The sequence below is a fragment of the Protopterus annectens genome, chromosome 5.part0, assembly GCF_019279795.1.
Source record: "Protopterus annectens isolate FY-2018-M chromosome 5.part0, PAN1.0, whole genome shotgun sequence".
Lineage (NCBI taxonomy): Eukaryota > Metazoa > Chordata > Ceratodontiformes > Protopteridae > Protopterus > Protopterus annectens.
Window position 1 is genome coordinate 1,778,785,910 of NC_056735.1, and position 27,808 is coordinate 1,778,813,717.

The window sequence follows — 27,808 nt, forward strand, 5'->3', positions numbered from 1 at the left end:
ATCAACTGGTCAACACCGCCACCAGAGGTGAAAACATATTGGACTTGGTCATCACCAACATGGGCGACTGGTGTTCCACACTGGAGGTCAACCCCTCGCTGGTTAGATCTGACCATAAACTAATCACTCTGGATATCCACATTCCGCCACCACCCCAGTCAAAGAAACCACTGTGAAAACTTTTCAAAAGCAAACTTCACGTTACTTATGACCGAGGTGGGAAGTTTCAAAGCCCCCATGCTAAAGGATAACGCTGTCCAAGTTGCAAAATCCTTTACTAATGCACTCTACAGGCACCTACAATAATGCATGGATTGTTCTATCCCAAACAAAACCAAGACTCTCTCCTCCAAGAAAAGGAAACCAGTCTGGTGGACCCCTGCCGTAAACAAGCTATACAATAGAAGGAGGAAACTAGTACAGAAAAGAGTAAAATCCCAAGAAGGGAAGACATTCCTGAACAGTATCAGCAAGAAACTACATTCCCTTATAAAATCATCCAATGCTAACTTTGAAATAAAAATTGCCATGGACTCCAAAGATAACCACAAGGCATTCTTTAGCTATGTCAAGAATCTAAGTGGCAATTCTCAGATCTGCTCAGAGTTAGTGCAGAATGGCACAAAATACACTGAACCGACCGATATAGCCAACATCCTGGCGGACAGGTTCAGTGCAAACTTCACCCCCTCTCACCCCCAAAAGGGCCCATAACTATACCAGAAGAATGTAGTGCCCCTGAAATCACAGACACTCAGGTTAAAATAGCCCTCTCCAAAGCCAAAAAACACACCATCAATGGGACCGGATGGTGTCCCAGGCTGCGTCCTATACAAGCTCAAAGATGAACTAACCCCTCACCTAAACACACTGTTTAAACTCAGCCTCTCCACATGCTACGTGCCCACAGAGTGGTGCACAGCAATGGTTATTCCACTCCACAAAGGTGGAGCCACAATGGACTCCGGGAACTATCGCCCTATAAGCCTGACTAGCTTGGTCTGCAAAGCTATGGAGCACATCATCATGGATCTCATTAACAGAGACATTGCAAATGCAAACCTCCAGACACTGGACCCTACCCAGTTCAGCTTTTTTAAGAGCAGATCATGCCTCCTAAACCTGGTGGACTTCTTTGAGACAGTTACCAAGGCTATAGATGAGGGAAACATGGGCCACACAGCCTACCTAGACCTTGCAAAGGCCTTCAACAGCATTCCCCACTCAGGTATTATAGACAAGCTCACCAGCCTGAACATAAACCCCTATGTCACGAGATGGGTTGCCAACTGGCTCACGGACAGAACTTACATGGTAAGAGTTGCAGGAGCTAGGTCTGACTCTAAACCAGTTACAAGTGGCATTCCTCAGGGCTTAGTTCTAGGACCCCTCCTGTTTGGCATATACTTCTCAGAGGTACAGGCAAGCACAGGAGGATTATGGCTGACCAAGTTCACAGACTACTGCAAACTAGGGGCTATAATTGACACTCCGGCTGACACAGACATCCTCCAATAGGGTCTTACCGAGACAGATACCTGGTGTCAAAACCATGGCCTCAAGCTAAATGCCAAAAAGTGCATAGTCATCCCCTTTGGAAAAAACAAAGTACCCACAAACTACCACATAGGTGGTAGCCCCCTAAATACGGAAGACGTAATAAGGGATCTGGGGACCCAAGCAGATAGTAACCTCTCTTTTGATAATCACATTGCCAAAGTGGTTAGAAAATCCTTCTATGTGGCCCACCTAATCACAAAAGGGCTTGCATCCAGATCGAAAGAGGTCATTGGGCCCCTCTATGCATTACTCATCAGACCCATCATAGAGTACAGTGCCCCATTTGGGATGTACCTTACAAGACACCTGCAGCAACTGGAAAGACCACAGAAGTACCTCACCAAGAGGATCACTGGCCTCAAGCAGATGCCCTATGCAGAGTGAAGAAACTCCAGCTGTATTTGGTTGCATACCGCCTACTCAGAGGTGATCTCTGCCTGACATACAAGGCAATGTCCAACCCAGAATTGATGGACATGCTCCACCTAAAGAAAACCATATCCCCTCGAGCCACATGCTCCAGGGATCTAAACCTCACCACAACAATAAATAGGACGTGCTGGAGGGATAAATTCCTGTCCCAGAGACTTCCCATGCTCTGGAACAAGATTCCAATCTACATTAGGCAGAGCTCCTCGCTAACCCTCTTCAAGAGAAACCTTGACGAGTGGATGGGAAACAAAAAGTTTAACCCAGGGATCACTTCAATGGCTCTGCTGGACAGAGGCACAGGGAACTAATCAAAGGGGGCGGCGAAAGCCAACACATTCTGGCTAGGCTTATAAATGCCTTCGGGCAGATAGCGTAGTACCTACCTATGAACCTATGAACCTATACTGTGTAGTGGATAGCTTAATGGCTATTTGATAGGATGCATGTGGTTTGAGTAGAAGGTTGTCTTCTGAAAAGCAAAAGTGTCTCTTCTGAAAAGTAAAAAAGTTACCAGTGGTGTACCACAGGGCTCAGTTTTGTGTTCTCTCCTATTTGGCAAATATGTCTCAAACCTTCAGGCCAGCACTCCTGGCTTATGGTTAACTACATTTGTAGATGACTGTAAATTGAGTGCTGTTGTTCGATCTTCAACTGACCTAGAACTGCTCCAACCTAGGTTAGACCATGTTAACAACTGGTGCAAGGGCAATGGTCTCAAATTAAATGCAAATAAAATGTAGAATTGTTCATTTTACCCTATAGGAGATGCACTCCTCCAATCAGACACTGTTGTAAGGGAGCTAGGCCATCTTGTTGATAATTCCTTCTCATTTGACCATCATATATCCACAGTAGTTTAAAAAGCCTTTGATCTGGCCCATCTAATTTCAAAGTCATATCTACTAAAATCAAAGAAGTCTTAGCCCCTCTTTACTTATTTCTAATCAGACCCCAATATTAAATATAATGCAACTTTTGATATTGTTAAGAGAAAATTTTTAAAACATACTGTTATTTGTCTTTTTCCTCTTCTTGAAAAGTGAACATGTTATTTGTTGGGATATGCCTATCAAAGATGGGCCTCATCTGTGAACAAAATGCAGCATTGCTTATGAACCTGAATAATAACTGTTTTCTGCATTTCAGAATAAAGAGATTTGGTTATAGCTTGGTGAAGCCTGGGATAAGGACGCACGGCCGAGTAAGAGTAAATTTACTGAAGCAGGCTGTGTGTCCTGGAAAATTTGAGCTACCATTGTTGAACTGAACATTCTGTACTTCTTGAACATTCTGTACTAACTGTTGGTTTGAGCTGATTTGTGATAAACATGTTTATCCTATATATTTTTCATAGCCAACTGTCAACGGTCAGAAATGTAACAAAAAGTTGTTTTGCTTGCAGTATAAAAGTTGATGTCAGTAAACAAGTTGACCAGAGGAGATCATCTTGGCCAACATGCTGTGTAATCTGGTTAGCTGCTAATAAAGAAGTTTTTCATCACCTGAGGCAGATGCGACTCATTTGAATTTTTCTTCTGACATTTTGGTTCTTCGGACCGGAAACCTCTATGAAGATACGGATCAGACCAACAGAGAGACAGAAAAACCTGTGCAGGTGAGGGTTTCTCATCTTAAGATTCCCTCGACTGAAAGCCCTCCGACTGATTTGTCGTTGAAAGGAAGCCGGCCGCTCACTAATCCCTATCTGAGGGACGGTTTCTGAAAAAAAAGCGAAAAGGAGTCTCATCTGGTTCAGGTAGGATGAAAAATAAATTTTCTTTTAATTTAATTTAATCTTGTCGACAAGGGTTTTATTTTTAGTTAAGGGTGGGAAGGATTACTTGTTAAGATTCTTTTGTTAGGATCACCTGTTAAGATAGCCCCATTTTATAATAAGCCCTGTAAAATAACTTTGATACAGTCCTAAAATAAGAAATCTAGGGGAAACATGGGTTTGAGTTGCTGCAAGTGTGAGAGTGATGCCTGTTTAAATGTTGATGCTAAGTATATGAAAGGTTTTAACAAAAGTAATGTTAAATTTTTGAAAAAGTGGAAGTTGAAATATGAATAAGAATGCCTGTGCAAAATTGGTTAGAGATTTGAAAAGAGATGCAGGAACTAGAACTAAAAAGCAAAGACAATTGGGATTTCCCCAAGCACAAAAATGGTTAGAAGAAGCAAATAAATGAGCTATAAAAGGAAAACAATGCCAGGAAAAAGAAAAAATAAATCAAAAGGGATCACTGGTGCCAAGTGGAAAAGTAGCTGTATTTCTAGATAAGGAGGATGAGCATACAGTTTGTGCAGTACAAAGGCAGGCAACTGCCCCACCGTATGGGGAAATTGCTGCTGCCATACCGGCGGAACCTCCTCAATATCAGTCTGAAGATGTGGGATCTGTACAGCAGGGTGGGTTATTGGCTGCTCAAGGAAGCGTTGTGGCCCCTCCAATTTATTCCCGTAGTACCCAAGGTTGCTTTGCAACAGGTAGACCACCCTATGCAGTTAAGGTCAGGACCAGCAGGGCAAGGACGTTGGGCCATTAAACTTTCTGACCACTCAGAAGCTCTTCCCTTAATACAAGTTGCAAACCCACAAGCGGGGGATGTTGGACAAGAGCCAACTATTTTAGTTTATCGTTCCTGGGCTAGAGAGGATATAAAACGAGCTACAGATGGTATTCCTCATCCCAAGGTTAATTTTCAAAAGTTTTCTGAGGACATCGTTGGTATGCGTTTAAGTTATCATCTAAATAGTTTAGAAGTAGAACAAGTAGTGCGACAAATCCTGGGTCCAGATTGGCACTTAGTTTGTGGTACTTGGACATGTAAGGCAGATGACGGCACTACATTAAAGCATAATTCTGGGGTGTTAGACACGCGAGTCACTGATCTGTTGAAGAGAATTTCTGAAAAGTGGCATCCAAGAGCAGATTGGACAGTAATAAATCAGTGCATCCAAAAGGATGATGAATCTGTAGATCACTATATTGTAAGATTGACAGAAGTGCTCAATAACCATTGCGGAATGATGATTCCACAGGATCAGACCAATGATAGTCCGTATGAACAGCAATTGAAAAATGCTTTTCTTAAGGGTTGTAGGGCTCCGATAAGTAGTTTTATAACTAAGCATATGGTAGATCATAGAACATGTAGACTGCAACCTTTGTTTGAGTATGCATGGCATGCTGAGCGACATTTCAATTTAAAAAAGAAAAAGAAAGTACAAGTGTTAGCAGTAGGGGATGATGGTGGTATATTCTTGGTACAGGACCAAAGGGGGCAAGGGCGCTGTGGTGGCGTAAAAAAAACGTGGGGGCCCGAAATGGGACACGTTAAATAAACCGGGTGGACATTCAGAGGTATATGAGGGGAGGTTAAAACGTGGAAAATGTTTTAAGTGCGGTAGACATGGGCACTTCGCTGCCGACTGTGAAGAGTGGCAACATCCCCCACAGCTTACGAACAAGGGCTCCGCATGACTATATGATAGTAAAGGAATGTGCCAAATTCATTATTGTGATTATTGTAGAGAAGAAGAAAGTGAGAATGATTGTGATGATGATGAGGCAGACACTCTCTGCGATGAATGTCAGAACACTCAGAAGGAAGGGCGGGATTGTGACTGTGAAGTCATAAACCTGGCAAATTTGGGTATTGCTATGCATCTAGATCAAAAACCCATGATAGAGTTTTTGGTTGAGGACAGAAAGTGGAGTTTTTATGTGATTCAGGTGCATTGTGTACACTTTTGGGTCCAGCAGTTCTGCCCCTGAACTGCGGGATGGACGAGTTTGTCCTTGTGAAAGCGGCAAATGGGAAAATTTATAAGGAACCACTGTCTCATCCTCTATTGTTCACAGATCCGCAAACAAACCAAACTGTTAGGTGTAGGGTAATTATATTGAAAGTTTGTCCAGTTAATTTGCTGGGAAGAGATTTGATGCATTTGTTTGGAATAGCAGCAATTCCCACACCTAAAGGCATTGAGGCGAAAAGGTTAGCAGATGGCTTGGTGGTACAGGGAGTGCAAGACTTGTTTTACTGGTATAGCCAGGACTTGATTTCAAATGGGCCGGGGAGGGTTGATACAGATTTGATCAACCTAGCTTTAAGTAAATCTAGGAGCGGGTCACTGCAGGTTGCGGCGCACTTACATTGTACAATGTTCTACAGAAAGGCCCCTGGTCTGGATAAAGAATTTGAAAAAGAATTCTTTAAGCACAAACGTGCAAGGATAATTTTGAATGATATGTTTTGGGATACGCAAGGTAATACAGTAGTGACCTGTACTTTGACCAAGGAAATGAGTTCTTTATATCGCTCAGGTTATAGCCCACATATTTCAATTACTAAAGCGGTGGGGACACATTGGGTAGATTTGGCGAAAAAGGTAACAAATTAGCATACAATGTCCGAATGTCAATTGAAAGATCAACAGATCCAGGTACAAAGATTAAATTGGGTGACTTGGGCACAACCAAGTGTGCACCTCAGGGATGACTAAACAAAAATGGCATGACAAATCCTTCTAACTCAAGAGGAAGATAGTGCGTTAAGTGCCTTACCTGTAGATTTATGGTCAAAAGGTAAAGGGGATGTAGGACTGATGAAAACAGCAGGTGAAGTTTGTATAACTCCAAAGTCAGGTTTTAGACCTCATAAGCACCAATACCCGCTAAGTAAACAAGCAGAGGAAGGAATTAAGCCAGTTATTGAGCAGCTAAAACAGGTAGGAATTCTTGTTGAATGCCCAGATTCGCCCTGCAATACTCCGTTGTTTCCTGTAAAGAAACCGGATGGGTCATGGAGGTTGGTTCAGGATTTACAAGCAGTTAATTCGGCTGTGATCCCAAGAGCACCGGTGGTCCCTGACCCCTATACATTACTTAATGATTTACTACCTTAGTACAGATATTTTTCTGTCATAGATATAAGCAATGCTTTTTTCTCCATACCACTACACAAGGAGAGTAGATTTTGGTTTGCATTCACTTATCGAGGTAAAAGATACACCTACACCAGATTGCCACAGGGTTATTGTGAGAGTACGACAATATTCGCACAAGAAATGGCTGCGAATTTAGCTCAGTTTGTTCCCCCAGAGGGAAGCCAGGTTCTGTTGTATGTAGATGATATTTTGTTGGCTTCACCCATGCAGGAAAGTTGTAGAAAGGATACCCTTGCCCTTCTTAGTTTTTTAGCTGAGCAAGGACATAAGATAAATAAAGAAAAGTTACAATTGTGGAAAGCACAAGTAAAGTACTTGGGTTATTTAATTTCACAGGCAGGTAGACAATTGGAGAACAAAAGAAAACAAGCAATTCTTGAGACACCTATGCCCACAACTAAGTGGGAGATGATGTCCTTTTTAGGTGTGACTAATTTTTGTAGAAGTTGGATCCCTAACTATGCTGAGGAAGTAGGGCCATTGACCGCACTAATCTATGACACTCCCATGGCAGCTAAAAATGATATACAGTGGACAAATATGGCAATACAGGCATTTAATAGAATTAAGCAATTGATAGCAGGATCCTCTGTTTTGGGTTTTCCGAACTATTCTAAGCCGTTTATACAAATGGTTGATTGTAAGGGAGGATATATGACTTCGGTTCTGGTACAAGTACATGGGGATAAACAGACACCGATAGCTTTCTACTCGTCCAGATTAGATCCTGTTGCAAGGGCATTGCCGCATTGTGTTCAAGCTGTAGTGGCAGCTGCCATGGCAGCACAAGCCTCAGCATCATTAGTTTTGTTTCACCCATTACAATTGCGGGTTCCACATTCAGTAGCTACTATACTTTTGCAAGATAAGATAACCTTTTTATCTCCTAGTTGACATTTGTCATGTATGACAGTGCTGCTGACACAGCCTCATATGACCATAGAAAGATGTACTACTCTTAATCCGGCGACACTTTTGCCGACTCCAGAAGAAGGTACTCCACACGTTTGTTTAGAGAGCATTCATGACAAAGTGCTTCCCCAACCAGATTTAACGGATATTCCATTGGTAGATTCTGATCTCGTTTTGTTTGTAGACGGATCAGCAAAGAAAGACACTGTAGGAAAAACACTAGTAGGGTATGCTGTCACCACAGAAACTGAAGTTTTGGAGGCAAAAAGATTGTCAAACATTTATTCTGCACAAGCAGCTGAGTTGGTGGCTTTGACTCGAGCTTGTACCTTAGGGGAGGGTAAGAAAGTGACAATTTATACAGATAGTCAATATGCTTTCTCCACTGTACATTTTTTCGCTCAACAATGGAAGAATAGGGGAATGGTTACTGCGACAGGCAAACCAATAAATCACAGAGATTTAATTTTACAGTTGTTAGATGCAGTGCAACTACCACTTCAGATAGCAATATGTAAATGTTCCACACATACCAACAGAAAAGATCCTGTCTCCAGGGGAAATGCACTTGCTGATATAGCTGCAAAAGAGGCAGCTCAAGAAAATTATTTGCTTTTGCATGACAATGATTTAGAGCCCGGACACCTCTTAGACTTAGAAACACTAAAAGTAATGCAAACATTGACAACACAGAAGGAAAAATGTCGTTGGGTAAAATATGGTATCACTCAACAGGATGGGTTGTATAGGGCATCAGATGGCAAAATGGTATTACCCTCAAACCTTTTTAGGTATGCGGCATTGGTTAGCCATGGACCTGCCCATGTAGGAGTACAGATGATGATTCAAATAGTGTCTAAGGTGTTTTGGTGTAAGGGGTTTTCAACTTATGCAAAGCAATTCTGTTTATCTTGTTTATTATGTGCAAAGTATCATACTCAGGGGGGAGTTAAAAAGTCTCAGCAGGCATTCCCCACCCCTCCATATCCATTCCACACACTCTGTATGGACTGTATTGAATTGACACCCTCAGAGGGAAAAAGGTTCTGTTTAGTCATTATTGCTGCTTTTTCTAAATGGGTAGAAGCTTTTCCAGTAAAGCACCCGAATGCACAAACAGTCGCAAAGCTTTTGACTACAGAAATAATTCCCCGATTTGGTTTACCAAGACGCATTTACAGTGATAATGGGTCTCATTTTGTTAACCAGATTATTCAGAAGTTGGGTCAAGTGTTTCAAATTGATCTTAAATATCATTGTGCTTACCATCCCCAATCAGCTGGACTGGTGGAAAGACACAACGGTGTCTTGAAGAGTAAGCTCCGCAAACTGATGGCAGAAACACAGATCATGGACTGCGTGACTTCCTTTGGCACTCCTGTATATGCGAATCTCACCTTCCTACAAAGGACTTACACCATTTGAACTTTTGTTTGGGAGACCATATTACGTCCCGCAGTGGAAGGATTGTTGCCAGCAGAGCGTGAGGGGGGGTGAGGATCTAGTGGATTATATGAAGAAGCTGCTAAATTTCAAATCTCTTGTAACCAATGACTCCTTTGCAGATTCCAGAAATGAAACCTTGTTAAGCGTGGCACCTGGGGACTGGGTGTGGATCCGAATTGTGAAGAGAAAGAATTGGTCATCCCCCAGGTGGGAAGGCCCATACCAAGTACTAATCTCGACACCTACGGCTGTAAAGATCGCTGAGAGGACTTCGTGGATTCATATCACCCACTGTAAAAAACTCAAGGCTCTTCCTTCTGCCATTGATGTTGGTCAAACTCCACTGGACCTCTGAACGCAAAGTCTGGCTACAAAGGGGGATTAGCCCAATAGGGGTTAGTTCATCTCAAACCCAGTGAAGAAACCAACGGCGCGAGGTAGTCCTTAGGGAGGATGGCCATGTTCAACTGGTACTTGAACTGTCACATGATGATGATTTAGGTAGCGAAAGTAAATATGTCCATACGAGAAGGAACAGTTGCAAGAGAAAAAGGAATGGTGGTGCTGCAAGCGCAAACAGGTGTTACTACTGTGTTTAAGGTGAAACTTTGTGAAGGAATTTTGGACTGTTCTAAATGGAACAATAATAATTTCTTGACTCGTGCAAAATACTTGTGCAATAGAGACTGTACGTCCTGGTCAAATGTTTGGTGGTCAACAGATGTGAATGGATGGGAAACAAGTGGTGCAGTGATACCAGAGAAAGATAAAAGCAGGCAACAAAGAATAAAAATTGCGCATTCCCAAGGTACCGAAGTAATTACTATAGCCGTTGTGTCACCACAAGAAAGTGATTCAGGAGTTTATGGAATCGGAGTGTCCCTTCCAACTAGAACTGATCCTCTGGGGACCCTCCAACTTAAAGTACAAAGCCTTAAGAATGTGACAAGTAAAGCAGATTTTGCCTTCACAGAAGAAGAACAATTATTACTTGAGACGGGATTCGTACACCATAATGAATGGTTATCTTGGGTTAGATATAGTACCCGAGAAGCACATCATGAAAACTGTATTTCTTGTGCTGAAGGTAAACAGCAACTAGCGACAGTCCCATTGATGCGAGATGAAGGTAACCTAACATCTGTTGAAATTATTCTTCAACAAAACTGAAGATAAATGCAAAAATGAAACTCAGCATTTTCCAGTCATAAGCAAAGTTGAGAAACCGCCTGCAGCGATTTCCTATCCAGGTTCATATATGTGCATTTCCAGAGATGGCACAGGGAAGAATTATGGCAATATGGGGCAGAACTATTGCAATGCCACTGTGAATGGCAATGAGAATCCATTTCTGGAGAACCAAACTCATAGTTTAGCAGACGTATGGTGGTTATGTGGAGACAACAAACTCAGATCAAGGCTTACGATTCCCTGGAAGGGAACTTGTGCACTTGTAAAGTTAATTCTGCCATTCTACATTTTCCCAGTTCCAGCAAGCAATTTCGTAAGAGAACTTGAAATAAAGCTGAAGTGATTGAGTAGGAGAAAAAGAGAGGCACCGAAGCAATCCTTCGATAACGGTGTCTACATCGATAGCATTGGCATACCAAGAGGCGTACCTGATGAATACAAAGCAATAAACCAAATAGCAGCTGGTTTTACATCCATCTTTGTCTGGATTCAACCTAATAAGAATGTGGACTGGATCAACTACATTTACTATAACCAGCAGCATTTTGTAAACTATACCAAAGATACATTGAAAGGAATTGCTGAACAACTGGAGGCCACTTCGCAGGTGGCACGGCAGAATCGAATTGCGTTGGATATGCTCCTGGCCAAAGAAGGAGGAGTTTGCAGGATGTTTGGGACTTTCTGTTGTACATATATTCCAAACAACACTGCACCTGATGGAAGTATCACTCGAGCTTTGAAAGGTTTGGAGATGTTATCCGAAGAATTGGCAGAGAACTCTGGGGTAAGTAATCCCTTTACAGACTTTCTATAAGCGTGGTTTGGAAAATGGAGTCATCTCATCAGCAGTTTCCTGGTGTCCATTGGAGTCACTGTGGCTATTGTGGTGGTATGTGGTTGCTGTTGTATACCCTGTATCAGAGGTCTTCTACAAAGACTGGTTGATACTGCTGTTACGAAGACAATGTACCAGCAATTGCAACAGACTGGTGAAAGTGAATACATTGAAGTGTGACTTTTGCAAATGTTTTTGAAGTTTAAAAGTTTGTCTTGCCAATGAAGTAATGTATGCAAAGAAAAACTTAGTTTTTACCATATATTGCTGAAATAAAAAGACAAATAAAAGTGTTTTCAGGGGGGAAATGTTAAGAGAAAAAGTTTTAAAACATACTGTTATTTGTCTTTTCCCTCTTCTTGCAAAGTGAACATATTATTTGTTGGGATATGCCTATCAAAGATGGGCCTCATCTGTGAACAAAATGCAGCATTGCTTATGAACCTGAATAATAACTGTTTTCTGCATTTCAGAATAAACAGATTTGGTTATAGCTTGGTGAAGCCTGGGATAAGGACGCACGACCGAGTAAGATTTAATTTACTGAAGCAGGCTGTGTGTCCTGGAAAATTTGAGCTACCAATGTTGAATTGAACATTCTGTACTTCTTGAACATTCTGTACTAACTGTTGGTTTGAGCTGATTTGTGATAAACATGTTTATCCTATATGTTTTTCATAGCCAACTGTCAACAGTCAGAAATGTAACAAAAAGTTGTTTTGCTTGCAGTATAAAAGTTGATGTCAGTAAACAAGTTGACCAGAGGAGATCATCTTGGCCAACATGCTGTGTAATCTGGTTAGCTGCTAATAAAGAAGTGTTTCATCACCTGAGGCAGATGCGACTCGTTTGAATTTTTCTTCTGATAGATATGTATTTATCAAAACATATCACACAACTTGAAAGACCTCAGAGATTCTTAACTATGAAGATCTGTGGCCTCAAATATCTTAGTTATCAGGTGAGACTGGCACCCCTTTTTCTGTACTCAATCTCTTACAGACTTTTTCATGGAGATCTGTGTCTAGCCTTTCATGCCTTGAAAAATCAAACACTGCTTGACCTCCTATTCCTTGGCAGTTCAAAGAACTAAACTTTCATTAGCAGATATATAAGCAGTGACAGATATCACATCCCAGTGTATTCCTCACATCATATCCCAAAGTATCCCTCACCTCTGGAACAAACTTCCTCTGCACATTAAGCAGAGTGGCACCCTTGCCACCTTCAAGGTAAACCTATATAACTGGATGGGCAGCCTTAAATTCTCCCCCTAGTCTATCTTGTATTGCCCTCCTTGAGGCTAGAGGGAAATTTTGAACAGTATTTTTCATTAGGCCTGAAATGGACTGCAGACTGATTTCCTAGTACTTACCTATGAACCTAGAGTGTTCCCATATACGTGTTGAGCAGTGGTGGTGACCCTATGACACACATGTCAAAGGTGACACATGCCATGATATTTTGGGTGACATGTTAGTGATCACTAGCACCCAAGTTACCAAAGACACTACTTTTGCATTCATTGGTCATGTGAAGTGCACTGAATTATTTTGTGCCAGGAGCTTTTGACATGCCAAACCCAAAAGGTTCGGCATCACTGGTCTAGAGCCTCTCTTGCAGGTTATTTTCCTAGAAGTAGAAACAGCATCTCTACTTTAGAAGTCTGGTTCTGAAACCACTAATATATACAAGGTAAGACCTAGTAAATCTACCACTGATATATATATATATATATATATATATATATATATATATATACATATATATATATATATATATATATATATATATATATATATATATATATATATATGGCAAGACCTAGTAAATCTATCTGGTAATTCTTAACCTCCCAGACAAGATTTAGCTCCAGTCCTAACAGTAAGTTGGCACTCCTTGTTTTAAGATCCAGTTTATACTGTCAAAGTCTGGCACACATCAGTGTTATCCTGGTCCCACTTTACTAGCATGACACTTGACCCCATCCTTACTAGCATGATACTTGACCCCCATCCTTCAGCTTGTGAATGAGTAGGCAACACAGCAGCTCCATGTATTTTTTTCAGTTTGAGAACAGCTGTGCTCTATGGATCACCTGGGTATCAGGTGCTCACTGCAAGACACTTCATTCACGTATAATTACAGGGGCTGGTCCAAGTATTTTGTCTCATACAAAAATATTTCATACTTTTAAGTGAGTCAATATAGGATAGTTTCTACATTCCAAACATATTTGTAGAGACTGCAATATCTTGTCTAGCAACAAACTGCTTCAGATTTGTGCACATGGTGAATTAAATGCATTTTTTGTACAAGTCTTGAAATGTCACTGCTCTCAAATTTGGAATTATTAAATTCTTTATATTCATGGGGTTGTTTTATTTATTTGCCATTATTAAATTCATTATGTTCCTGGGGTTACTTTATTTTTTTATTTTATTTGTATTTGTAAACCAGGGTAGAACCCTGAGTCACATGACCTATTTTTAGACTTGGCCCAGTACTACAATCCCAAATACCACAAGAATCCAAACCAATTGTACAACTAGAAAATAATGTTGCTAGAAAATATGAAAAGTAGGATTTGAACGTTATACTGCATTGATATTTTTTACGTATTTCATAATATTATTTACAATGAATGATCAGTGGGCTTTATGAAAGGAAGGAAAAAGGGAACAGAGGAAGGATAGAAGAGGGAAATGAGAAGGAAGGAATAAAAGAAGAAGGAAAGGAAGAAGGGAAGAAAAAAGACAAACTTGTTTTGGAGAAAGATGCATTGAAGGGAGGGGGAAGAGAGAATGGGACACAGAAATAAACAGGGAGGAGTGGAATTAGATATAATTTAATAAATATTTTTTTCTGGGACATTGACTGAGAATAAATTGATAAATAATGTAGGTGTTGGCAGCTGTGGTAATGGAGGGTGATGATGATGTAGCATGATTTACTTTGCTATTTATTTCTTCATCTTTTCAGTATTTTAGGTGTGTAGACTTAAGATGTCATTGAGACTTTGCACTTTCTACTTTTTATTCAGTGCATATTGCACTGAGCCAGGGAGAACACATAAGGTAACCTTCTTGTATTTAATAAGTTTCCATGACTACAATTGTAAAATAAAATTCATTAACTTTTTATGTTGCTGTGTAGTTTGTTTTGTATATCAGGTCATAATTCTTTGTTGTATCTTCACCGTCTGCTGTCAATGTCATCAGAGTACCTTTGATATCAGTATCACTGCAGTATGACAGCAAAGAGCTAGAAGGTGACATCTATATAAGAACTAATTAGGAACAAATGTTTTGTTTTAACTCAGGAGTAAAACCCTGGACAAGAGCACTGCGGTATTAAAATGCAACATATGCTGAGGTGGGCTGAACTGTGTGTTGCTGGTGAAGACATCCAAAAAGTATGGAGTATTCTTTAAGCAGCCCAAGCTTGTGTTGTGTTGGAATAACAATGTTATAAACACCATTTGGATACAGTGAAGCACAGACAAAATGCCTATAGCGACTGATCAAACCCACTATTTCACTTCCTATGTTGTTCTAATGTTTCTGTTTTATAGTTTTTGTTTACCTTAGAACACACAAATTGGAAACTTATTCCAGCTGTACATCAAACCTACCTTCTGATAGATTCATTAGAATATGTTAATTAAATAGATAATATCTGGGGACATACCTTTTTCATGTTGCCTCCAAGTTTAGGATATGGTGGTTTGTTCACTTTGTTCCAGTCTACTGGAACTTTAATCTTTTCATAGAGCTGGAATATCACTGTGGCATCTGAAATGTCGCTGCAGTTAAAAAGACAGAAAAAAAATACAATCAGAAACTTTTAAAAAACATTGTAAAATTCTTTGAGATACAGTAAGAGAAAAGAAGCCATGCATTCACATGCCTCCCTCACCTGTCAATTTCATAGCAGAAACATGCATACAATACAGCTGTTAGCATCCTAAGGCTTACCATTATTCTACCAGAATATTACAGGTATGTAATATTTTACATATTACAGGTATGTAATATTTTATTTTCCAGGCAACAGTGCAAGTCAGCCCTTTCATCACTGTTGTCTCATACCCTGCATAACTGAATATTTTACTCATCAGGGACATAGGTCTTTCAGCTGAAATTTTGGTACAACCACTTTTATCACTACTACATAACAATCATAAAGTAGCACATTTACGCAAGGTCAAAATATAAAACTTAGGCATATTTGGTGCACCTTTTTTTTTTCCGTTATGGAAGTAACTATTGAGATTCTAGCTTGGGAAAGTAATTTCAGTGCCTAAGATGTCTTAATTGTGTGCCTTGTATTCTTCAAGAACATGGTCTATGTTATACTTCAAGCAGATAAGAGGAGAAATATTGAGTTCATTATTGCTTATTCACACATTAATGATTACTGTTTGATCTCAAAGAAATGCAGGAGAACAAACATTTCTACAATGATTTTAACGTGTTGGAACTTGGAACAAGAATACACTTAATTTTGATGGCAATATCTAGATTGTAGGCATAGGTTTGTTAACTCCCCGCATTTTCTTGTGGTCTAACCCTTGTGTTAGCAGTACTGAAATAATCAGAAGAAGGAATAAAAACAACCAACAAACAATGTGTGATAGGCCAAGTTATTTTTCTCTGGTGTCAGCAGTTATGTATTTTAGCTCATATTTAACTAGCATATTAACATTTTGAATGAGTATTGCAGGTCAGACGTTTGGAAAGGGCCCAGAAAAGATGAAAGACTTATACAAGAAGTGAATTAGCTTGCTAAATAACAGATTATGCATTTCATTTGCAACAGTGATGAGCTCAGGACATTTCTAATCTGATTATTATTTGGCAGTGATCACTTCCCTTGGGTTCTGGATAACAATTGACTGATTTCTTCAGTTTACGTTTGGTGTTTGCTGTAGAGTTGTTTTTAACATCATGTTTATTAATTTGGACACTTTTTTTGTCATGAGTTCTACTAGTATAGCACCCTTAAATATTGTAACATTCTGCAATTCTTCCCCTGTGGCATTGTAGGTCTCTTGCTTGTTTACATACTTAGTTGTGGGTTGTGTTGCTCCTTCTCCCAGATGGCCTGGGTTCATCATTGTAGGCCTTCTGTATAGGTTCATAGGCTCAAAGAAACAATGCGGGCCATTTTAAACCTAGTTGGTTTCCCTTTTTGTGCTCAAAATAACCTATCCCATTTGGTTAGAAATTGGCCTTACCCATCCCATGGGTGATGATTATATATTACCCCTAATGAGAATAACTGGGATAATTTCATTGATAATTTGTGGGGACCTGTGCATGGTATAAAGCATTTAGGAGATGCCTCTGTCCATTAGTAGTACACAGTGTAATCCTTGGATAATTCTTTTGTTTCCCATGTATAGACCCAGGCTGCACCTGAATAGGGTAAGGATGACCTTGTTTTACATTAATGGAGAGTTTGCTCCAAAGCAGCGTTACCCTCTTTGAGATATACTTGTTCCTCCAAACTTTTCTGTTGATGTTGCAGAAGAGGTTTAGATCTCTAGACGGAGCATTTCTTATGGGTTGGAGGATGCCTTGTATGCCAGACACAGGTCACCTCTTAACAGTCTGTAGGATAAAGCGTATAGTGACAGTGTCTTGAGTCAGTCCATGCAGGACATGTTGTTTAGGCCTTGTATCCTGTTAGTAAGGTATCTCTCTGGGTATTCTTTGTCGGTGTATTTGAGACACTGCCGATTATTTTGGGTGAGGTAAGGTACCTGGTGGCTTTTAAGAACTGCCAAGCCTGCCTGAAAGTGCATGGCCTTTTTTTGCTTGCCTGTGTTGTACTGTAGCTGTCATCTACCAGATGCACCATCCTTAGCCTGTGAGCCTGTGCTTCCATGTAAACAATCTGCTATCTAGCCCTGCAGAAAAGAAGCCAGCACCATTCTTTCTTTTAAGGTTCTGGAGTTGGTACTGTTAAAACTGAAGAATTGTCTTCCTAATCTTAAGGCAGATGAAGACAATAAATCTTTCTACTTTGCCAATTTAATTGCCTTAACGTTTTCATTCCCCTCCATCAATTCTTTCTCCCTTACCTTAATTGCACATCTCATGCCTCTTGAATTCCTCAGCAGATTCTCTTGTTATCCCCATTTTGCTGGTTCATGTCCTAGGCTCACAACCTTCTCTATGAAAAGGTACTTTTAGAAATTCAGGGAGTAAGTTAGTCCTCACAGTCTGTCACCTCTGTCATTTATAGCCACTGCAGCCTATATGACAGGTTTGCTACACATGGTTCATTACATTTGCCTTTACTGAATCCATTAGCCTGCGCTAATGTTCTTACTTTATGGATACTGAAAGAGAACGTACTAGAAACATTCCCTGCTAGTTGAATCAAATGTGGAAAGGACTGAATTAGTATATATAGCTGGATTACTTCATCAGATGAACTCTACAGCCAGAGATTTATATATTAACATGCATATGCTTGTTATAACTTCACATTATTTCTTATCCAGCTAGCTTCTCCGCCTACTATACTATGCCAAGTTTTACAATTCCAAATCCTTTTCTTAGAAAAGCAAGACTGGCCTTTGTTTATTTATTTTTAATTACCACTCATAAGCCAGACTTTTAGGGAGACCTATAAAATGTTGGATTGGTGATATACATGTTTTCATTATCTTTTTAAGTATTTTGTTAGATAATATTCATTTACTTTACTTAGATTTAAAAAGTAAATTGTGAATTTCATAAGAAGCTTAACATTTAAAACTGTTTCCTTTTAATTATATGGAATTGTCTACTTTTGCCAATTGTACCGTTTTATTGATTAGCTGAATTACCTCATCACTAAACAGAACTGGCAATGTATTCTAGCAGCTGGTTTTAAAAGGCCAGGCAGATTCTGTGTTTAAAAGTCTGTAACCTCTGTGGAGTATACTAAGCAGAGCTGATGCTGTATTTCTCTGACTTTATGTGGGTGACTTCTATTTAGGCTTAGACATTTTCTCCAGTCTTCATGAAATGCATTGAATCACGGCTGCTGTCGTTCTTTTCATTTTTTTTTTTGTTTGCCTGGGCCTATTAGTTGTACTTAGGAAATACTAAATTGTGATAAAAGTTACACCAAGTATTTCTGGATCATACATTTTTTGGACTTTATTTTCACCCTGAGGCTTTAGTCAACTATAATAAGTAACATGAAATAACAGTGTTTTCAGTCACAGCTTTTTTTCCTGCTATCAGTCTATCCACAGGAAGTATTTTCTTTTCCTTTTGTAACTGTGATACTGCCTTGTATGTCTAATCATCTTACTTGAATTAAATAGTTTTAATTTGTTCATTTGTAAATGCTTGTGGCTGACGTCTTATTTTATTAGTGAAGATTATCCCACATTATTGATGTGTATGTTGATATCCACACTTTTTAAAGGGAACTTCTTGGCTGACAGCTATTATAAATTTGTACATTTATTGATTCATTGGAAAAGTGTTCAGTATCTGATTAGCAATCTGATTGATGAAAGTATAGACCATTAATGACATACTAGTGCGGGTGCCGGATCAAAGAACATCAAAATGTATAACTGACTGAATTACTGAAGAGACAGAAATATTGAACTGAATGAAAACAAGAATAAAATTAAATTCACAAAAGTGAGATTTGTGGATCCTGTCATTTCTTCTGAGGATTTGGACTCAGACACCAGAGTAAAATAAGAATTAATAGATATGTTTCATCCTGAAGACAAACAGATTCTTTTTAGATTTCTTGGAGATAATAATCTCTTACAGAGTGGCCCCAATTCCAAAAAAAAAAAAATCCTCTCAGTGTAAGTATCCACTTACACTGAGAGCAGGCTGAGGGTTTTGGAATCTATTCCCTGAGGAAATCCTTGTTTATAAATAGGCCTTACTCCAAAGTAAGTCACTTACACTAACAACAAGCCTTTTGGAACCGGGACAGACTTACACTGAAAGCAGCTCTTCTGGAATCTGGCCCAGTGTATTTAAACAATCATTTTGCAAGACAATGTCAAAACTCTACAGAATGCTGATGAAATAAGAGAAGCACAAATTATAAAATGGAAAAAAACAAATGAATATAGCAGACATTATAAGGTGTTTGCATTTGCAAGAAGGACAAAAAGATCTGCTTGGTGAAAAACTGAAATAAAATTGGAACATCGGATGAATGCATAGCTACCTGTGATTTAAAAATAATTTCATCAGTGTACCATGAATAATCTGGAGATGCAGATGCTTCAGGAAGTAACTAAATAGTCGGCAAACACAGGTCTGATGTAAGGAAAGAAAAAGGTCACTTTTTATTTAAAGACAGAGTCTTGAAACACAGCAGAAAATTCTTGAAGGTAGGAGCTGATCTCATTTCATTCAAAAGACTTTCCCAAATGTTCTCAGGAGATCCTCAGTGGCCATTTAGATCTTCCTTGTGTGTCTGTTTGACTGCCTATTCAGCAAATCCAACTAGCCACCGCATAGAGATCTATTTATATCTTCACCTAAGTGTCCAGTGCATGTAGTTTCAGATCATATAGCATGACCACAAAGTCAATCATTGAACTCTGGCTCAGTAAACTCTGATTTCAAGTATATTAATGGCTCTCTTCATATTCAAGCTTGGATTTTGTTATAGAGAATGTATGATCTGCACATAGGTCCACTAGCAACTCATCAGTCAAGTTTAGGTGTGTGCAGCCACTCCTGCTGGTCACACCTTATGAGACAGCACCATCATTCCCCTTGTGAGCTGTATCTTCTTCTATACGTATCTCTATGTGTACTGCAATTGTGTCACACCCTTTTTGTAAGATGAAAATGTGACTAAAATTTCCAGTTGCTCACTTAACCTAAAATCCAACCCCTCTACCTAAACCTAAATTCTTCGATTGCTCCCTAACACTATACTCCCTTCCCATTCCTTAAACCTAAAACTGCCTTCCCTCTCTGATCCTAAATCTTCCTTCTCACTTCTTAATCCTAAAACTCATCTATTGCTCCCTCAGCCTAAAATCTTCTTCCCAATCACTGCCCTAATCTGCATTCTTAACCCCTCCCATTCCCTTCCTTCCAATGGCTGCTGCTATTAACTTTTTCAGACTGGAATAACATGTTCAAATAAGGTGTGGCAGATGATTGTTTGAACTCATATTTGAATTTGAGCATAAATGTCAGCCTATATGAATTACAAAATGCTTGCATTCCTGGCTTTGTGCAGTGGTCTTCAAGTGCTTGGGACTTGAGCAGTCGTAGTCGTACCTCCATACACATACATCATGTCAACATACTTAAGCAGACAGTAGCTGTAAACAGTATGCTATACAGCACGGTTATCTGGAAGTGTTCCAAGTACACCGTAACCTACTTTGGCATCTAGTTTCTCAATGGGGTGGAAAATAGATGGAGATTCTTGAGTAAATATTGAAGGTACAGTACGTATCAAACCATAACTCCTCACTCCAACTTTACTCAAGTTTTACAGCAGCTTTCTTGTTGTGCAAATCTGATTTTGCAGTAGTCCTATTAAACAGGCTGCTGTGCTGCAATTTAAGCAATAACTGAAAAATATTTGCATTATGCATATGCAACTTATTTTATTAGGTAGACAATAACATTATAGGTCTTCAAAATACTGATTTGTCACATTACATATTTTCTACGGCTTGCTTCCTTACCTGTACAAGTGGTTTACACGAGGAGAAACACCCAACGAGTTCATCCAGTTTCTGAAAGTTCTCTCTTCTCTTGTTTCACCTAAAAGAAATTGGTAAAACAAATCATTAACAGAAACTTCCTTAAAAAAATGGTAAAGGACTGTTACAGGAAATTTCTAGTGACCTCACAAGCAGTAGAAGCACATGTGATTTGAGAACAAGCATCATAAAAATTTAAATTCAGTCAGCCAATCAATAAATAAAACCAGACCGTGAAATTGAAAATACACACCAAGGTCAGCTAATGCAAAATGCTTATATTCAAACTGAACTTTAGTAGCAGGGCATGACATAATTGGAGTTTCTAAATAAATATGGGATCTGCATTGATCAAAAGTTGTGTCAGGTGATCCCACTTTACAGGATATATGGGCAGATATTAGCCACCACATTTTGGACAGTGAAATTATTTTTTTCTAAGGAGCTACAGCAGTTTATAGATGTGGTGTCTGTCCCATTACCATACAGATTACCTAACTTTAAAAATGAGCCAATGATGTCACACTGCGATGACAGCTGCCAGAGCCGAGGTTATGGTCTAATTACAGCTGCCAGTGTTTGGGAGTAGCCTTTTGTTAGGAGAAGTGGAATTTCATCAGTGTTGCCTTAACATCTTGCTATGGTATAAAGAAGCTGGATGTCTTGCTGGATCATAGCTATGTGTAGACAATAGCTGAAGGAAGCTAACATATGCTACAATATGGAAAATCCAAGAAACTAGAAAAGCATTCTATCTGCATATATATTAGAACATAAACTTTACCTCTCTTCAATTCAACTCAGAATCTACAGTGGGTCTCAGCCTTCACAAAAAGGCTATATTTATAGCAGTCCAGTACCTTAATATAACATGTAGCTCTGCATTTAGCTGAGGTATGTTACATATTTTGTCTTCAATATTACATATTATTGTTATGATCCAGTTAGCTAGACCGGCAAAATTGTAGATATTTTTTTTTTTGAAGACTAAGAAATGAGCCCAGTTTTCAAATGCCTGTTTCAGATACAGATGAATAGTGATATGGGCATTTCATAGGTCCACAGGTCCATAGGTAAGCAATAGACTAGCTGTTCTTGAGGCCATTTTAAGCCTAGCCAATTTCCCATTTGGTGCTTGAAATATCCCCATCCTGTTTGGTGTTACACTGGCTGCACCTGTCCCACAGTCCATAATTATATATTATATCTTGTCAGAAGATCATACCATAGATAATTTGAGGGGACCCATGCATGGGATAAAGCATGATTTGCAATTGGAGAGTGCCTTGAGTTTTATTATGTAAAAGTGATTGAGATTTTGAAACTGGGATTTTTTTTTAAATAGTCCTGCATCCAGCTTTGAGAAATTAGGCCATGTAACCATATTATCTAATCTTGTCTGAGGAAACTGGACCTTGTGCTAAGATTTTGATGCAGTACTTGGCAAATGAGAGTAATTTACTATCTGTCAACAGTCCTAAAAGTGACTGGAGATCATGAGATTCCTTCCAGTGCTACTTCAAGAGGCTTTGCTGTGACTCAGGGCAGTTTTGCATGCCTTGAATTCTGTTCAGCTGTGCCCATTTTCTTTAAATTTGCTTATTTAAGAATTCCACTGCACTGTTTCTTGAACTCAGGCAGTTTCAAAATGGGCATTTTCATATAAGTTCATAGGTTCACAGGTTCATAGGTGTACAACAGGCTAACGACCACAAGGGCCTTTTTAAGCCTAGCCATGCATCCCATATCGCTGACAAGTTCTTTCTTCTTTTTTTGTTTAATATATCTACTTTTTAATGAATGTTTTTCATATATTATTACTCTAAAAAGTATGTTCATTTTAATATTTTCATTTTTTTATGTATTCTGTATCGGAGATTTTATTCCCAAGTCTCTGCTGAAAAAGGGCTCATGCTCAGTCAGACATTCCCGGTCAACAAATGTTAAATAAATACATAAATAAATAAATAAATAACTTCTGATACCCTTGATAAGTGTAAGCAGGGGCTTGGGAGATGAAACATTTAAAAGCTAGGGCCTGCGAGATGAATCATTTGCAGGTTGCCTTTGTCCATTAGAGACATAGGTGCCAAACCAGGGATGAATTTCCTGTTCCCCATCCAGTTGTCCAGGTTACACTTGAATTGGGTTAGGGAAGAACTCTGCTTCACATGGATGGGAGCCTGTTTCCTGAGATGGGGTAATCTCTGGGATACATACCTGTCTGTCCAGCAGGTCCTATTTAGATCACAGCCAAGGTTTAAGTCTTTAGAATGGGTAATTCTGGTGTTGTTTGTTTTGTGGATATCAGGAGGTCCTTCAGAGTGGGGTTTGACAATGCCCTGTATGTCAGGCATAGATCTCCCCTCAAAAGCCTGTAGGAGACAGAATGCAGGGATAGAGCCTTGATGTGGTCTGCATAGAACATTTTACTAAACTTTGTATTCTTTTAGTGGGGAACCTCTGTGGATGTTCCAATTGTTGGATATGGCTGGTTAGGTATATACCAAAGGGACACTGTACTCAATGATAGTTCTGATGAATGCCGAATACAGTGGAACAATGACTTCCTTGGCCTCGGATGCCATACCTTTGTTTATAAGTTGCGCAACATAGAATGATTTCCTCATTACTGAAGACACATGATGGTCAAAGATCAGATTACTATCTATGAGTGTCCCTAAGTCCTGACTACTGGGTCAGCTCTAAGTGGTGTGTTGTCAACATGATAGTTACCAGGGATGGATGACCTTCTAAAGGAAACTATAATGTATTTCTTGGGATTTAGGTTTAGTCCATGGCTCTGACATGAGTTGTTTGTCTGTGTCAGCCCCTCCAGGAGAACATTTGTGTCAGTGTGGGATTCAGTGACAGCTCCTAATTCAAACAGTCATCTGCAAATTTAGTCAGACAGAGACCACTGACATTGACCTTGACTTCAGGGAAGTAAATGCTAAAAAGGAGTGGTCCAAGGACTGATCTCTGAGGGACTCCATTTGTGACTGGCCTCTTTGTAGAGGTGGACTCCCCATTTCTCACTTCACGGATCCTCTCTGTGAGGCAGTTGGCTATCCGCCTGGTGACATACACATTTGTACCTAACCTCTTGAGTTTGTCAACAATGGCCAAGTGAAGTAGTGTGCCAGATGCTTTGGCCAGGTCAAAGTAGGCAGTGTGAACCATTTTGCCCTCATCCATGTCTTTGGTGACCTTTTCAAAGAAGTCCACCAGTTTGAGTGGGCATGTTCTGCCCTTGACGAAACCAAACTGGGTTTGGTCCAGTGTCTGGAGGTTTACTATATCACTATTGATGATTTCCATAATAATTATTTCCATGGCTTTACATATAAGACTAGTGAGACTTATGGGTCTGTAGTTTCCAGGGTAAATAGATGGCCAACCTTTCTGTAGATGGGTGGACTGTTGCTGTTCATAGGTTCATAGGTTCATAGGTCCATACTAGGCTATCTGCCCTAGGGCATTTATAAGCCTAGCCAGAGTGTGTTTGGCTTTCGCCACCCATTTTAAATGAATTTTGCTATGCCCTTTTTCGAGGTTAGTATACTGTGCATCTGTCCAACAGTGACACAGAAGTGATACCCGGGGTAAACCTACTATCTCCCATCCACTCATCAAGATTCCTCTTGGAGAGTCATGTACTGTCGTTGTTTGACTAATTTTATATCATTGCTGGCTGACGTCAGAGTTATAAACTGTTATTTTTGCTTCACTGTACAATTTTTCAGATCTCTGCTGAAAGTGTTGGTTTTCCCATACCCACCCTCCCTATTCCTGTGTTGTTGTTTAAATTTAGAGGTTTTTGCAGTCGCCCGCCCCCACTGTAGATTTGATCTGGGACACTCCCCCCTGTCTCATCTCTTTACCTCATTCTACCTAAAAGACTCCTTCTGCATTGTTTTTAGTCATTTTTAATTTAATTGCATTTTTAAACTGTTTGGTCTAACATTGCTACATACTCAAGTGTGCTAGCTTGCACTGCATTTGAATTGTTATGACTGCTGTTTTAGCTATTTTTCTGTATATAGATTATATTATATATATATATATATATATATATATATATATATATATATACACACACACACACACACACACACACACACACACACACACACACACACATACACACACACACACACACACACACATATTATAAATTCCTTTCCTGTAACTAGTGTAGTCCAGATTCAGATTTGCTATATCCAGGACTGTATGTAAACTTCTGAGCCACCCCAAGCTTTCTGTGTTGGAGGGAAGCCTTCTAGCTTATCAGTGGGAGTGGGAGTGGTAAGCACTAGGTAACCTATCTACCACATAAGGAGTGGTTCTGGCCCAGAAATTGTAGTTATTGGCCGTTTGGGCAGTTTTTCCATCTCTCTCAACTTTCGGATTTAAAAGCCCACATTTGCACTTATTTCCCCCCTTTCCTGTAACTAGTTTAGTCCAGATACAGAGTCTTACTTTTAGTACTTGAATTTGCTTATTCGTGATCAGCACTTGTTCAGAATTTGTAAGCACTAAATAACCTACTAATAACTACAGCACTCAACCTTCCTCATTACCTAGAGGAAAACAGTTTTGGTACTTACTTTCCTCACTTGCTTAGAGAAAAACAGCTCTTGTACTCACTTTCCTCACTTATCTAGAGGAAAATAGTTTTTTTATTCAGGCATGTCCAATGGTCAGTTCCCAGTGTTCTCTCCTGTCTATCTGATGAATCCGGGCATCTTGGGGCAATGTAGAAATTGCCTCATGTACACAGACAACCCTCTCCTCCTGCCACCCAACACTACAACCTGTGAGAGATGCACTTATCTAGCCAAACTGGAGGTAAAGCTCACTCCAATCAAGACTGAACTTGACAGTCAAGAGGAGAAGGTAAACACTTGCACCACACCACACTCATCACATAGTCCCACTAAACCTACACAACCAAAATCCACACACAGAAACACAAAAACATTCGCGGAGGCTCTCAATAATAATCTGCTCAAGCAACAGAGACCTCCAAATCAGAAATGCAAACAACCTACACCCCCCAACAGAGCCCAAATGACACATAGCCTGCAGACTCAGTGTGCCACTCAACCACAGCCAATAAGGCAAAACAACGTAACCAACACACTAGTCATACCATTCATGAGGCACAAAGCCTGTTTGGAGGCTAAAATTAAGTAGCATTTCCAGAGGCCCTGATAGTTCATGTTTCATGCTATTTAGAAGGCATCCTGGGATATTGTTTGGGCCCATTGATGCAGTGTTCTTGGCCTTAGTGAGAGCATTAAGGACCTGTTCCCTAGTGATAGCAGGAGGAGTTATATTTGATAGTATTTCCTGAGGGAAGGTTGAGGTCGAGAGACAGGTAAAGTAGTAGCTGAATTTATCAGCCAGTAGGTTTACCATATCTTCTGGCTCAGTATAGGTGGCTGCATTTACAATGAGCTCTGCACACAATTGTGTATTACCTTTGAGGTTGCGGACATAGCCAAAGAATACCTTGTGGTTGCCCATTGGTCTTCACAACAGAAGGTTTAAGGTTCTACACAGTGAAGACACTAGTTTGTCTGGGTCTTTCTTGCAGTTTTTATAGAATACTAAATATCTGGTATAAGCCCACATACAGGCTGGAGAGAAATTATCTAGGCACATTTTATCCTGTTTATGGTCCACTGGAGTAGTCTAACTTGACATACCAGAGTTTCATCTACATGGTTTCTGAATGCACATGACACTGGTATATCCTTAAGGAGGCTGTTTGAAAACCTTAAATTATAATGCTATACCATTTACTAGTGCTTTCTGCACATTCTTAACATCTCTAGATCACTGTGTTCTGCGAATATACTCCATTCATCATGCCAATAATTGTTTCATTGTTGACAGCCGCTCTGTGTTCTTCCTTTGCTGTACACTGTCCTAGTTTATTATTGTATGTATGTTTAACTATAATTATGTTGGATTTTATACTGCAGAATTCTTGTTCTGTTCTTGTCTATGTGATCATTGCACTGTTTGATTTTACACTGTAAAATCTTTGCTGTATTCTTTTTTTTGTTTTTTGTAATTTCTCCAAATTGTTTGGGTTTCTAATACCATGATGGGAATGGACTCCACTCCTAAGTCAAAGTATGATTAAAGTTCATGAAATTACTATTTACTTATTTTATTTTACATTTGTTGACCGGGCTAGTCTAACTGGATATATGTCCATTTTCAGTAGAGGCCCGGGGAGAAAAGCTCCAAACTAACCACAGTTATAACAAGGTTAAAGATTACCGTAAAATAGCTTACAAATAGTACTTAACTAGGTAGTAAATAACAGTAAAATAGTAAATAGCAATTAAATCAAATATGTTATGTTGTACATAAAAATGACAAAAAACAGAAAATTGGACGTGACTTTTCAGATGAGAGAAATACTTAGATGTTACAGTAGTTTTACTGTTAACTTTTCGTTTCAGCTAAACAATCATATCTTGATTAGTATATAAACAAGGAAGTGTTGTACACAAGGAAGTGTTATAAACAGAGGTGAAAATCTAGTCAGGGTTACTACAAGGGCATAGCCAGTGTGTTTTAAGGTGTAATTTGAGTTTTTGTTTGAAGAGGTGTAGGGAAGTATGTAAGTTCACTAGGTAGAAGGTTCCAGTTTTTGCCAACTGTGTTTGAAAAGAGTGAGTCACCTGCCAAGCTGTTGGACATGTTTATGCTAACTAATAGTTTATTCGAAGAGTGTAAGGTAT

The 27,808-nt window shown here is 39.4% G+C and overlaps 1 protein-coding gene across 1 annotated transcript in view; it reads right to left on the reverse strand.

Annotated features, from left to right (window-relative positions):
* LCP1 (lymphocyte cytosolic protein 1) overlaps positions 1 to 27,808 on the reverse strand; it is a 550,854-nt gene that overhangs the window by 92,027 nt on the left and 431,019 nt on the right. Inside the window, exons 12-13 of the mRNA XM_044071582.1 lie at positions 21,027 to 21,105; positions 15,023 to 15,137 (exon numbers count right to left, since the gene is read on the reverse strand). Coding sequence (XP_043927517.1) covers positions 15,023 to 15,137; positions 21,027 to 21,105 — 194 coding nt within the window. The remainder of the gene's footprint in view (positions 1 to 15,022; positions 15,138 to 21,026; positions 21,106 to 27,808) is intronic.